The 14,086-nt window shown below is 36.2% G+C and overlaps 1 protein-coding gene across 1 annotated transcript in view; it reads right to left on the bottom strand.

Annotated features, from left to right (window-relative positions):
* LOC147507775 (uncharacterized) overlaps window positions 1-14,086 on the bottom strand; it is an 89,489-nt gene that overhangs the window by 22,492 nt on the left and 52,911 nt on the right. The window contains exon 4 of the mRNA XM_086600454.1: window positions 10,785-10,904. Coding sequence (XP_086456580.1) covers window positions 10,785-10,904 — 120 coding nt within the window. The remainder of the gene's footprint in view (window positions 1-10,784; window positions 10,905-14,086) is intronic.

The following is a 14,086-nucleotide window of genomic DNA, read 5'->3' as shown; positions in this document are numbered from 1 at the left end:
TATTTTGGCATGAGATGCATGAGACGTCATTGTCATTATTATTAGAAGCATATTATGTAATCGGTTTTATTTTTAACTTAGAAGTAAGTGTTGATATTTAAGCATTAATACCCTCGGTCTATATAAAGCAAGTGGTAAAGGCATTTAATTTATGATTTAAATCCCTTGCTACACCGTTATCAATTCAATAGGAATTATATTTTTAGATGTGATTAATATGATCCCTACGGATAAATTAATTGCATCTTAAAATATTTTTTTTATTAATACATTCTCGGAAGAAAAAATTTAATGTATGGCCAGGTGGGAGTGTTTTCCTTACGGGATTCATTATCTCATGATTATATTAATGAATTATGATGATGGTACACTTGGCTAAAAACATAGTTAACAAACTTTACGGTTTGTGCAATTATGTTTTTAGTAAAAAAAATAATAATGGAAATAATATTACATGTATGTAAAATTGATGGGTCTAGTAGAACTTCCTTTGATTAAGTTGAATAATTTTGATGCCCTACGGATAAAAGATTATTCATAAGTATTAGGTTTCCATTGCTTATATTTGTCTTATTGATACAATATGAAGGGTGTTGTATTTTTATTATATAAGCGGGTTATTGGTTTATTAAATTCCCAAAACCAATATTAAATGCATTATAGTAATTTTTGTGTATATGTAAATGTTCCAGATATGTCTCAATCAAATTTCAGTCCCTTAGCATCTATCTTGAAAGAGAACAAGTTAACTTGTCCTAATTATGTGGACTGGAAGCGTAACATTAACATTATCTTGATTGCTGAAAGTTACAAATTCGTTCTCACTACTCCTTGCCCCACCCCGAACCGGCCAGACAATGCTAGTGCAAAATTTGAAAGATGAGTACAAAAATGTCAAAAGACCCAATGAGATGTCAAGTGTTATCTCACGGTATCCATGTCAAAGCGAACTCTAGCACCAAACACAAAAATTTTGGTGCAACCTCTTGAGATCATGACCAATTTTGTAAGAGATGTTTGGGCGAACAAAATCGCGACTAAATGTTAGATTGCAATGGCAAACCGATGAATACAAAAATGGATGATGGGACTCGGTTAGGGAGCATATCCTTAAGATGATTGGCTATGTCAATGAGTTGGAGATCCTAGGTCTTTGAAATAGACTCCAATTCTCAAGTTGATCTTTATTCTTTGATCTTTGCCGGTTTCATTTAATCCGGGTTCAAGTTGAATTACAACATGAACAATATGGATCCGCACTACCGAGAGTTAATGAACTCTTTGCTGCCAGGTGAAGACTTAGTTAAGGTTAAACCAAGTGTAATGGTCTCGAGAAAATGTTGGTGTTTCAAGCTTTAAGCCCGAAAAGGCAAAGGCAAGTGGAAAAAGGGTAAAAAGTTTGCCCTTGGTATAAAAGGGGAATGGAGAAGAATGGGGGATAAAGCAAAAGGTAATTGTTACCATTGGAAAAGCCCGGTCATTGGAAGCCGAATAGAGAGTATCTGGCTATGAAACAAAAAAAAAAAGGTATGCAATCCTTTATTCTTGAAACCAAAGAGTTGGTTTTTCCTTCTAACACCTGTTATGTGGAATAAGAGGCCACTAACTACTTTTGTAAAATGTTACAGGAGTTTCAGAGGAAAAGAAGGATGAATGAAGAAAAGGTGTACCAGGCACTAGGGACAGAAGAAAATAACAAGGGTTGGGCCTCGACCCCTTGCTCCCGGTAGGTGGTGATGTGAAACTAGGGAATAGGGAAGCATAGGCAAAGGTTGCTACAATATCAATAGGAGTTTATTGTTTAGCATTAGAAAAGAAAATGTTGGTTTTAGAAGACTATTTTTATGTTCCAGGGATAAGGAGAAATTTGGTTTTTGTTTCTGCACTTTATAAGTCAGAATATAATATTCTATTTCATTTGATTCAAAAGTTGTAATCAGATTAAATAAAAAGATTATTGCCTCTGGTTTTTTTGGAAAATGGTCTCTATTTACTTTCTTCTATGCTAGAAATAAATGATTTTGATATTAGTAATTCATCATATGTTATTACCTCAAAAGAGGGTATTTTCTTTAGTTAATCTAACAAAATTGTGGCACTTAAACTTGGTCATATTAATCTGAATAAGATTGATAGCTTGGGTGAAAGATGGGATTTTAAGTACACTCCCTTTATAATCTTTCTCAATCTGTAATCTTACTTAGAATGAGAGATGACTAATAGATCTTTTAAAGTAAATGGTTAAGAGCCACATAGTTAATGGAGTTAGTACATACAGATGTACATGGGCCTATAAATGTGAAAACAAAAGGTAACTTAATGCAAAATATGATTTTGTTTTAATTAAGTGCACCAAGAACTCCACAACAAAAAGAGATTGTAGTAAGAAGGAACATAACCTTATGGGGTATGGTTTGGACTATGGTGAGTTATTCAAACTCTCTCTATTTTTTTGAGATAAGCCTTAGAAATGTCAGCAGATATTCCTATTTATGTTCAATCTAGATTAATTTATAATTTAGATAAAACTTCCATGTCAAGTTCAGAGTTTATCTAAACCTACTCTAGTACTTAAAATTAAGTAGTGGGAGGGCAATTAGACCTCCAGAAAAGTTAACCCTATTATTAAGGGACACTTTCTATGTTATATCAGATGACATGGATAAAGATCCTATACACTACAAAGAAGCAATTTCTGATATTGATTCGAGAAAATGGCTTGAAGCAATGAGATTGGAAATGGAGTCCATGTATTCCAACAAAGTCTGGGAACTTGTTAATCCATTGCCAAATGTTAAGCCTATTAAGAATAAGTAGTTATTCAAAAGTTAAAGAGGAGTTGATAGAAAGGTAGAGACTTTTAAAGCGAGACTGGTAGAGAAAATGTTTACTCAAAAAGAGGGTATCAAATATGAGAAAACTTTTTCGCCAGTAGCCATGAAAAGTCCATTAGAATCCTTCTAGTGATTGCTACTCATTATGACTATATGATTTGGCAAATGGATGTAAATACCGCGTTTTAGAACCTAGAGGCTTTACAGTTCCTACAAGCTTTAAGGAGTTGGAATGTAAACTTTGATCAAACAATCAAATTGTTTGGTTTTGATCAATGTAAGGAAGGACCTTGTGTTTTACAAGAAGGTTGAAGGTACAATGGCTATGTTATTGGTTTTATATGTATATGATACACTATTCATTATGAATGATATAGTTTATGAGGACCAAATACTATATATTAGTATATATGTATGTGCAGACCCTTATATTAATAGTATGGGTTTTCGAATGGTTGCTATATGGCTTTGAAGGCCAGTGGGAGATTGTTGGGATATTTGGCCTTTACAAAGCCAATGAACATTTATTATTTATACATGATGATGTTTAATTAAATACACGAATCTTATTATTATGCATATGGGTGAACTAATATCATATGATGAAATCATAAGTTCCATAGGTAATAGAATTAGAATAATCAAGCATATGAAGAGTCATGTATGGGAGATTTGATTGTATCTATTTACCTAGAATGCTCATGATTAGGGGTGAAGTCGGATGCTTCACTTATAAGATCAGAATATACATAACCGCTATATGATAGGATGATGATATCTCAATCATTTGAGTATGGCTCTAAGTTTGTATATTGGTGTAGTCACATGGCCGATAATCGGGGATCAAAGTGAGAACACACTATAAATTATTTGTTAAGGTTAGTGTGCAAATCTCACTCTACCAATTAATCTCTAGACTTGAGGAATTGTGAAAATTCATTGTGTCTCAAATTTATTACTTTGAGATGTTAAAAAGTAATGTCTATTCATAGACTAGACTTAACGTTTTGGGTAATAAATGTAGGACGTCTTGAATCACGAATTCTAATAAAGGATCCACCACTCTACGGAGTTATGTATTAGGAAATTGTGACATAACTAATTGAGCTCAAACTTGGCCGGTATAAGAAATAGTTTCTTAATGCTCAATTAATGTTAAATGTCAAATTGGGTCAATTAGACATGGGTGTGACAGTGAAGAACAAATTTCCAATGGGCTAATTGTGAATACAAGTAAGGTGGAGGGACTTAGATATAATTAATGGTAGGAAATAACTTTCTTGAAAGTTCCAGGGGCCTTATTGTAAATATGGATTTGTTAATGGGCACTTTCCATATTAAAGAGATATATATTAAAAGTGTTTTAATATATCAAGTACAAGTACTTGTATGACAAGGACTTATCCTCTTAAGATAAGACTTGGAATCCTAAGTGGATCCCACTACACACACACTTACGTATTCTCAAAATTTTCTATATAAAGAGAATGACTTTTTTAGAAAGGGACCATTAGTCTTTCCAGGAAAAGTACAACTAAAAGTAGGAGAAAAGCAAAAGTGTTTTGTGGTGTGTTGTGTGGTGAATACTACTAGAAAGCTAAAGACTACGTGATTTGGATTCAGCTTTGGAAAGTTTCTATTTACTGTCAATCTCCAATTTCGGCAGCTTTGAAGGTATTTTTCTTTTAATTTCTTTTTTGATCAATAATAGATTAGCATGTTAAAGATGTAGGATTAAAGTAATCCCAACAGAAGTATCAATAGCTGTGCGGTCGACCAGTTCAGGAGAAGTAATGAGTGGTTCACTATTCATTAGTGGACTAGAAGGATCAGGAAGTTGAGTGGGGGGTGTAGTTAAAATTTGGACCATCCTCAGAGCATCTTTAGGAGAGCAACAAAAAAAAAACACCAAAATTTTGAACCAAACCAAAAAAACACCAACCATATTTAGGAGCAACATCAAATTTTCGACATCAAATAATGCGGTTTTGGATAAATCGTGCCAAATAGCCCACGCGGTTTTCCCAACACCGTGCCATTTAAGCCCATGTGATAGGCCCAAGCCCACGCGGTTTTCCAAAAACGCGCGGTGTTCTCAACATCGCGTGCTATTTCTATATATACATGACCAAAACCACGCGGTTCAATCACTTTCAACTTTTCTCTCTATTATGAACCCTCTCTTTAGTAAAAAAATAAACAAAAACCTACCTAAACTCTTGAAATTTTATATGGATCCTTTTGAACCTTTTGAGGGTGATGATGATAATGGCGATGTGTATTGGCAGTACACAAATGACATTGGTGATGGGGGAGAAGAAGCAGAGGATGTCGCGCCGACTGATAGACATCCGTATGTACTTGAGTATCAGATGAACAACTTCGATTGGCAATTTAATCCCGGTGAAGCACTTGATATGCAAGTTGTGTCTTCTACACGTGATACAAAACACGTGTCGAGTGCAGTGGCTAATACTCAGGTAATTAATTAGTTTTGATTAAATATTTTGAATATTATGCATTAATTAGTTGAGTTGCATTAATTATTTATCTTATACGCATTATTATTTTTTCATAATATCAACATGCTATTGACTACCGAGTTAGATCGGCTTTACTTGGTGTTAGAGAGTAGTTGAAGGTTATTAAGAGTTTGGATGAGTTTGTACATATTAGAGATAGTATTTTGTGTATACCTTTGGGTCTTTTGGTTGATGTTGATTATGAGAAGGCTGATTGGGCAGTGGTCATAGCTTTAGTAGAAAGATAGTGGAATACAACTCATACATTTCATTTCCCTTGTGTGGAGTTAGGGTTCACACCACTAGACTTTACCATGATTTCTAGGTTGAGTATCGGTATAGGCCAACTGATACCTTTTAATACACATTATGAGAATATGGGTAGTATGCTTATGAGTTTTCCTCGCTTGGATGCCGATGCTTATGATTCTTCCAGTATTAAGCTATCTCATATTAAGACTGCATATATGGAACCCCTCTTGCATCTTGATACACGAGCGGAGTTAGCTTTGACTGTTCTACCTGGTAGTGAGGGTGCTGATGTGTATGTTAGGGCTTTTTTTATGTTTTTTATTGGGCATGTTCTATTTTCCAATGGTCATTCTACGTTACGACTTGAATATTATGCTTATGTTTCTGATTTGCATAATATGAGAGATTATGACCTTGGTAGCTCAGTATATGCCACATTGATATCGGCGTTAGATAAAGCTTCACAGACATTCGGAAGTAGAAGTCCTCAGATTGCAGGATTCACAGGACTTTTAGAGATTTGGTTTTATGAGTACTTCCGATGTCTTTGTCCTAACATAGACATGATTGCTGATACTCACCCTAGATTTGCTAGTTGGTCAGGGCCTCACTTGACTCGTAACAGGGGGCAGATTAGAAATAATGTCTGTATGGCTCGTGCTTAGATTGATATTAGATCATTGTCATCTATTGAGTGGAGACATTGGCGTTTGTCTATTGCCTTTGACGATCCGGCCATGCGGCAAAGATGTGTGTTGTCAAGTCACGAGTTGTTTTCTTGCGACGCGTGGTAAGGTTCAATCTTGTGGCGACAGATGTTGGAGACAGATGACTGGATGTTATGGAGTTCCATGTGCTCCTATGCCAGATGTTAGTGATGCGAAGTCGTGAAGTAGAACTCAAGTTCATGAAGTTCATGCCAATTGTGGTCCTTGGCCAGATGCGTCTTCTTTTGTTGTTGAGCAGACTGCTGATCAGTATTATAGATGGTGGAACCGTGTCTCCATGGGTCCGTTGTTGCCCCCTGTTGGTCGGGCTAGCAACTTCGAGTTTGTGGGCCTAGAAGGGATGAGACGTGAGCTACGTATTCCTCATCCGCCACAGCCTGTTTACAACCCACAACCTCTGAATGCATATCATCCAGCTCCGGTGTCTGCTAGTAATCCTCAGATGTTTGCCGTGTGTGGACCTGATGGGGAGGCTACTTACATTTCCATTCCTGAGGTGCCTCGTGCTCGTTGCCATGAGTTAGAGCCGCAGATTGATCAGTACACCACGGTGAGTTTAGTTATTTTATTTTTCTTATTCGTTATATATATAATATGTACTCACAATGTATTTTCTTGGATTTTCAGGCTGAGGTTCGGGAAAGTTATGAGAACCAGATTTGTATGCTTGATGGGATGAGGACTATTGTGTATCATTATAGCCAAGAAAGAGAGGAGGCATATTCTCAAACATATCAGCAATCCCAACGTGCGTATGACGAGACGCGAAAAGCGTATGAGGATATTCAGCAGGTGTACACGCAACAACATCAGGGGATATGAGGAACTTCGGGCTAAGGTAGTTAACCGCCCGTCGCGCGCATGAGAGAAGATCTTGGTTCTCAGGTTAGGAACTTAGAGGAGCAACTTCGGAACATCCAAATAGAGAGAGGAGAGGCATCGAGTGGTAAGGGGCGTAAGAAGAGAGCAAAATAAATTTTATGTAATATGATAGGTTTTGAATCATTTTGGATATTAGATCATAATCATAGATTTTGGATTGCACAATTCTTAATTTCTTTAATTTCTTAATTTCTTCAATGGCACAATTTTTAATTTCTTAACTTCTATACACAATTCTTAATTTCTTAACATCTATGCACAGTTCCTAATTTTAAGAAAAAACGCACGCGGTGTTGGCAAAACCGTGCATATAGAAGCCCAAGCCCAGGCGGTGTTGGCAAAACCGCGCCATAGAAGCCCACTTAGCAGCCCAAGTCCATGCGGTGTTGGAAAAACCGCGCGGTTTTGCCAAAACCGCGTGAGAGATTTGGTACAGCACCAAAGCTGGAACCAAATATTGGCCAATTTGGTGTTTAGTTTGGTGTCTTTTTGGTGTTTTCATCAACATGTGACTCTCCTGAAGTTGAAAAAACACCAAATTGTTGGAAATTTGGTGTTTGATGCAAGGAAAGTGTCTCTCCTAAAGATGTTCTCAAGTGGTCTAACAGCCACGTTGTGTGGAGCTGGTGAATGAGATTTATCTCTATATAGGGTAAAATATGTTCATGGAAAACAACATCATGAGAGATGTAAATAAATTTGTTTTCCATATCATAAGCACGGTAACCCTTCTAACCATTTGGGTATCCAATGAAAATACCTAGTTTAGCACGAGCATCAAATTTGTGCCTGATATTGGAATTTCTAGCAAAACAAAGACACCCAAAAACTCAAAGATTAGAGTAATTAGGATGAGATCCAAACAAAACTTGCCGTGGAGATTTATTAGAAAGGATTGGAGTAGGCATTTTATTAATTAGAAAGGTGGCAACAAGAATACATTCACCCCAAAAAATGATTGGTAAATGGGCAACTTCAAGTAGGTGACGATGTTTGCGTTCGACTACTCCATTTTGTTAAGGAGTCCCTACGTAACTACGTTGGTGAATAACCCCATGTGTATTAAAAAAAGATTGCATTTCATTTTAGAGAAATTCGGTTCCATTATTGGAACGAAATTGTTGAATTTGGGGAATATAAACTTTACCATTCCCAGAAGAAACTTCATGAATTTTGAACTGAAATTGTTTTTCCACCATTGCAAAAAAAAATTTAAGAAATTTTGATGTTTCTGATTTTACATGCATGAGGTAAGTCCAAGTTGAACGTGTAAAGTCATCTATTATCGTAAGTAAATATCGTGCTCCGGATAGAGAAGGATGGGATCATCACAGTGAATCAATTGAAAAGGGCGGCTAGTACTGATATTACTCAAAGGAAAAGTTAAACGAGACTATTTTGCTTGTGGACAAACATCACAGACATTTTTATTAGAACATTGAACATAAGGAAATTGTTAAGATAAAAAACGAAGACGTTGATGCGACGGATGGCCTAACCGCGAATGCCATAAGTCGGAACTCGAAGAACTAGAAGCTACTAATGCTGAAGGTGTTTTCAAGAAATAGAGTCCATCTATTCACCCTGTCCAATCCTCCTCTTCGTTGACGGGTCCTGAAAAAAACAATTATCAGGTGTAAATGTTACTGAACAGCAAAGAGATCGAGTAAGTCGACTAATAGAAAGGAGATTGAACTTGAAATAAGGTACATGGAATACATTATCCAACATAAGATCATATGAGATTAGAACTGTCCCAATATGAGTGACAATTGCATGTGTACCATAAGGCAGTTGTACTGAAGTATTTAGAGGTGCATTCATATAAGAGGAAAATAAATTTAATGAAGAGCACATGTGATGGGAATCCCCTGTATCAATAATCTATGAAGAGAAAGGGGGTATGGATAATGCTATACCTGCAAGATTTGTGGTGAGAACATTTGCATCGGTACCTGATGAAGAGAGAAGTGCTAGAAGCTTTGTGTATTGGTCCCGAGTGAATGAATGTGCACTAGATTGTGTAGTACCTCCGGACTGTGCTGCTGCATTTGCTACTGCCAATGGAGCATGTTTTGGTTGTTTGGGTGGATAACCATGTAGCTTATAGCAAGTGGCCTCAAGGTGTCCATCCTAACCACAGTGATCGCAATGGGAACGTGGACGATTATTACGTCGATTAGAAGGATTGAAGCGATTTAAATTTCTATTTCGAGAATAATTAGGCCTTCCTTCAGACTTGTTAACATGGAGAGCAGCGGCTTCAACAAATGGATTTGCCAATCAAGGAATTGATTTCCTGTTGCTTCTCTTCTTGGCGAACCAGAGAGTATAATTTAGTAACAGGAGGAAATGGATGAGTCAGTAGTATTTGACTACAAATCGATGCAAAACGAACATGTAAGTCCTGTAGAAACTCCATGCCCCTATCTTGTTAGAGAATCTCAGAGAAAGCTTGACCATGTCCACAAGTACAAGGCACTATAATTGCTATCGAGTTTAACTCATCCCATATCGATTTCAACTTGGTAAAATATGTAGAAACCGACAAATCCTCTTGCTTCAGTGCAAATTGTGACTGCTTTAGATGAAACTTTTTCGGTGCATTAGACTGAGAATAACATTCTCGTAGATCTGCCCAAATTTCATTAGCTGAATCTGCATAGAGGATGCTAGTCCGAATGTCAGAAGAAACTGAATTAAGAATCCAACTACTCACCAAATCATTGCATCGTTCCCATTTACACAACTCTATAGCAACAGTTGGTTTCTGAATAGTACCATCCACAAATCCAAGCTTATTTTTGCCCGGAATGCCATGGTTATTGCACAAATCCAAATACCATAGTTATCACTGGAGAGTGGCAGAGATACTAGAACTGCCGTAGGATTGTCAGAATGATGAACGAAGAACACATCATTGCTTCCTTGATTGTCGGCGACACCAATTAAAACTTCATCCCCATTTGCCATGACTAAGAACTAGAGAAAAAAAATTTGATAAAAGAGATGAAATATTAAAGTTGCTCTAATACTATATGAAAACTCATAAAATGGGTTGTTGATGCAGGTTAGAGCAATGCAATGTAGTTGGAGTGAAACATGTCAGAAGCTAGATGTGAAGGGAGGGCATGCGCCCCTATGTCAGGCGCTAGGAGAGGGCGAGCGCCCCTTTGAGTCTTAAGTCTGCATTGTTATTTTTGTCAGTAGTTGGGCCTTGTGCATATCGCAATGCAAGAGCCCACAACTTTTATTTTCGCATGTAGTTTGGTATGCCTATATGATGGCTTAGTTAGGGTTTTGAAACGCAGTTTTTATGCAATTTGAATTTAATCAGAATAGAGTTTTCTAAGTATTGTTGTGAGTTTGAGTGCTATTCATCTAACGTTTTGCATAAGTTGTCTTCCTCAACTTGAGGTTAGACTAAGAGACATGTTTTATTTATAAAACTGGTTTACAGCAAAAGATATACATGAGTAACAACTTCTACTCCGTAACTAATTCTAGTGATAAGGCTAAAGACTAAATACTTTTATCAAAGATAGACCATGTGGTATCCCACATGCTATTAAGTTGCTTACCAGAAAAGACCAACCGTTGCTGATAAGGTGGGACACCTTCCTTGTCCTGAACCTTTGCTTTAACATTTTCAATTGTGTCCCAGCTCTCCACTTCGAGAGAAATTACTTCAACATTAAATACAATTCTTTGTTCAACACTTCAACATTAAACAAACAGTGGTTTCTATAATGCAAGCCTGCAACAACAACTAAGATTAATTATATTTTTTTGAAAGAGAACGGAATATATGACATATATCGATAGTCTTAGTGTGCATTAATCCAAATTAATGGTGGTTCACAATGCTTTATTTTCAGTTCACTAACATTACTAATTGCCTAATTTTTCTTCGAAATAACTCAGTAATAAAACAATAATAGTAAAGGAATTCAACAGTAATTAAAAAACTCTAAAAGAGCGACCCTATAATGGCTTCTTATATCTAATTTAATGAAGTTGATATTATCTCTCTCAATACCCGCTTTCACAATTAAGAAATGCATTATTCAACTAAATTGAGATATAAATCAAATAAGAAAAGAATTGGTCTCACATCTAAACTAATTAGACGAAAAGTCGAATTTTGCTTTGATGCAAGAAAATAGTTGAAGAGCAACCCCAAATAACCAATTGTAAAAAAAAAATCAAAAGATCAAAGGGCAGAGAAAGGGTCTTCTAAATCTAAACTCGAGTAAAAAAATATTAAATTGTAACATTTCAATTAAGAAACATCAAATAATTAATCAAATAAGAACCGGGGGGGGGGGGAATGAATCAAATATAAAAACACAAAAGAATTGATATTCAAAGAAACAATCTTCTTACCTCCTGTTGCTTGTTGCTTGTTGTTTTTTTTTTCTTTCCAATTCATTAGTTTTCGCTCAAGTCTTTTGGGTTCTTTGAAGATCAGATGAGGAAAAGTTTTGATTGAATCGATTTGATTGTTCTTTGTATATTGATAAAGGACGAGTGTTCATTATACTTTATTCCTTTAAATCATGGTTTTGTATGACTCCCTCAAGTGCAAGGGAACTTCGAATAGAAAGCAAAAAGGTATGAGTACTTGAAACAAAAAAAAAATGGGTGAAGAAAAACACAGATTAAAAAAATAATAATAATAAATAAATAATAAAAAAAAATGGTAGTAGGGTACTTGCAGGATTTTCAGTATGGGGTCAGTGTCCCTGGTGGAGCAAAGGCGATTTTGCATGCTGTCAATCGTATGGTATATGCTAATGGTGACAATACATCTTTTTCTATGTTGCTAGTAGATTTTCAGAATGTCTTTAACATGGCTGATCGGACTACTATGTTGAGAGAGGTTCGCATTCGTTGCCCCGTTATTGCCCCCTGGGTCGAGTATTTGTATTTTCAGCCTGCGAGATAATATGTGGGGGATGATTATATATGGTCTGCTTCTGGGGTTCAGCAAGATGATCTGTTGGGTCCCTTTCTCTTTGCACTTGTGTTGCACCCTCTGATCCTACATATCCAGTCCAACTGTTAGTTATTGCTCCAGGCTTGGTACTTAGATGATGGGACTCTAATTGGGGATACAGAACAGGTGGTGGCAGCTCTGCGTATGATTTAGGAAGAAGGACCTTCTTATAGGCTGGTTCTTAATGTGGCTAAGATTAAGATATTTTGGCCATCACTAGATCCACATCGCTCCACTCCCGGTCTTTTTCCTTCAGATTTATCCCGTTCTCAGATGGGGGTCAGGTTGCTTGGAGGGGTAGTTAGCATTGATTCTTCTTTTGTCATGAGTCTTGCTCGCAAGCGTGTTGAAAATTATATAACTTCGATGGACCGTTTAGCTGTATTGGAGGATCCACAGTGTGAGTTAGCACTCTTACGAGCTTATGTTGGGCTCTCCAAGTTGGTCTTTGCGATTCGTACTTGTCCACCATCATTTTTTAGGGAGGTAATGATAAATGTAAAAACTATCATTTACTCCTACTTAACTAATTAAACTTAAATAGAAGTAAATAATAGTAATTTTACTTTAGACTATCAAAGTTATCTACTCTCTTGAATCATGCAATAAATGGAGTAGAGAATTCATTCCACTCCTAGTCCTTTAAACATAAGTTTCCGCTAGTTTAATCGCTACTAACAAAACAGAAAGAGAGTAATGAATTAAATTACACTAATATGGCAATTGAACTTAATAAGATGTTTAACTTATACTATGATAATAGAATATTGAAATGTGAATATGGAGAAGGGATTAAGGAGATTTGAATCCACTTGATGCATTCCTAATATGTTAGTGTAGATTATTGCAGTCCTAATCAAATAAGATTAAGTGTTGATCCCTAATTACTCATGGCAATCTCTGCCAACTAATAATTAGCATGTGAGGAAGTCCAATCCATTCTCATGGCGAATCAACTATCTTTCTAGAGTGAAACTCTTAACAAGCAATAATTTTAACTAACATATCAAGTCTTCATCAAGCTTCATCAAACCCCTCAGATGGAGGTTTAGCTAGATGTTATTAGACTATCATAAACAGATATATAAAAAGGAGACATAATGAAGAACAATAATGAACTTTTATTAATCTAATGAATACTGAAGAACAATAATTAACTAAGGTTTAAACTAATAACTAAGTCTAATCCTAATTATCTAACTCTAATTAATTATATCAATCTAAGTCTAAGTATTTTTAATTATATGCCTTAGTCCTCTTTATATAAGAGAGGCTAGGTCTACATTTTCGTGCATGGGTTTTGGAGCCATGTTTTGGGCCCTTAAATCAAGCCCAAAACCTAATTACATAAGTCCAAAAAGGGTTTCTTTGCTAGAAATTACTGCAATAGTCTTTTTGTCCACTTTTGCTCCTCTGATTGGGTCAAGGCCTAGACCGTTAAAAATCTCTTTCCGAGCCGGTCGTTTTGACATATAATAGGCCTAATTCCGAGGTATGAGTCCAAAGATCTGACCTCACGGAAGTTCTCATTTGACTTTTTTCGCTCTATTTACGCCGCGTTGAATTTGACTTTTTAGCTTTGACCGGACTTTAAAAAGGCTTTTTCTTCTTGAATCTTGGCCTTTAATCATAGAACTTCTTAGCAACCAACCTTTGCTCCTTTATCTCACAAAAGTGACATGTTTCTTCACATATTTGACTCAATGCCGAAATACATAAGCGTAAGCGTAAGCGATACTACCTCATATTTATTATACACATAATTGGTCTAAATGTAATGATATTAAAGGGTTAAAACTACAGTTTTGGGCTCTTATCAAACCACCCCCAAACAGCATTTTGCTTGTCCTCAAGCAAATATGAGAAATT

This window comes from Coptis chinensis, chromosome 3, assembly GCF_015680905.1.
Source record: "Coptis chinensis isolate HL-2020 chromosome 3, ASM1568090v1, whole genome shotgun sequence".
Lineage (NCBI taxonomy): Eukaryota > Viridiplantae > Streptophyta > Magnoliopsida > Ranunculales > Ranunculaceae > Coptis > Coptis chinensis.
This window is presented reverse-complemented; position numbering and strand designations above follow the sequence as displayed.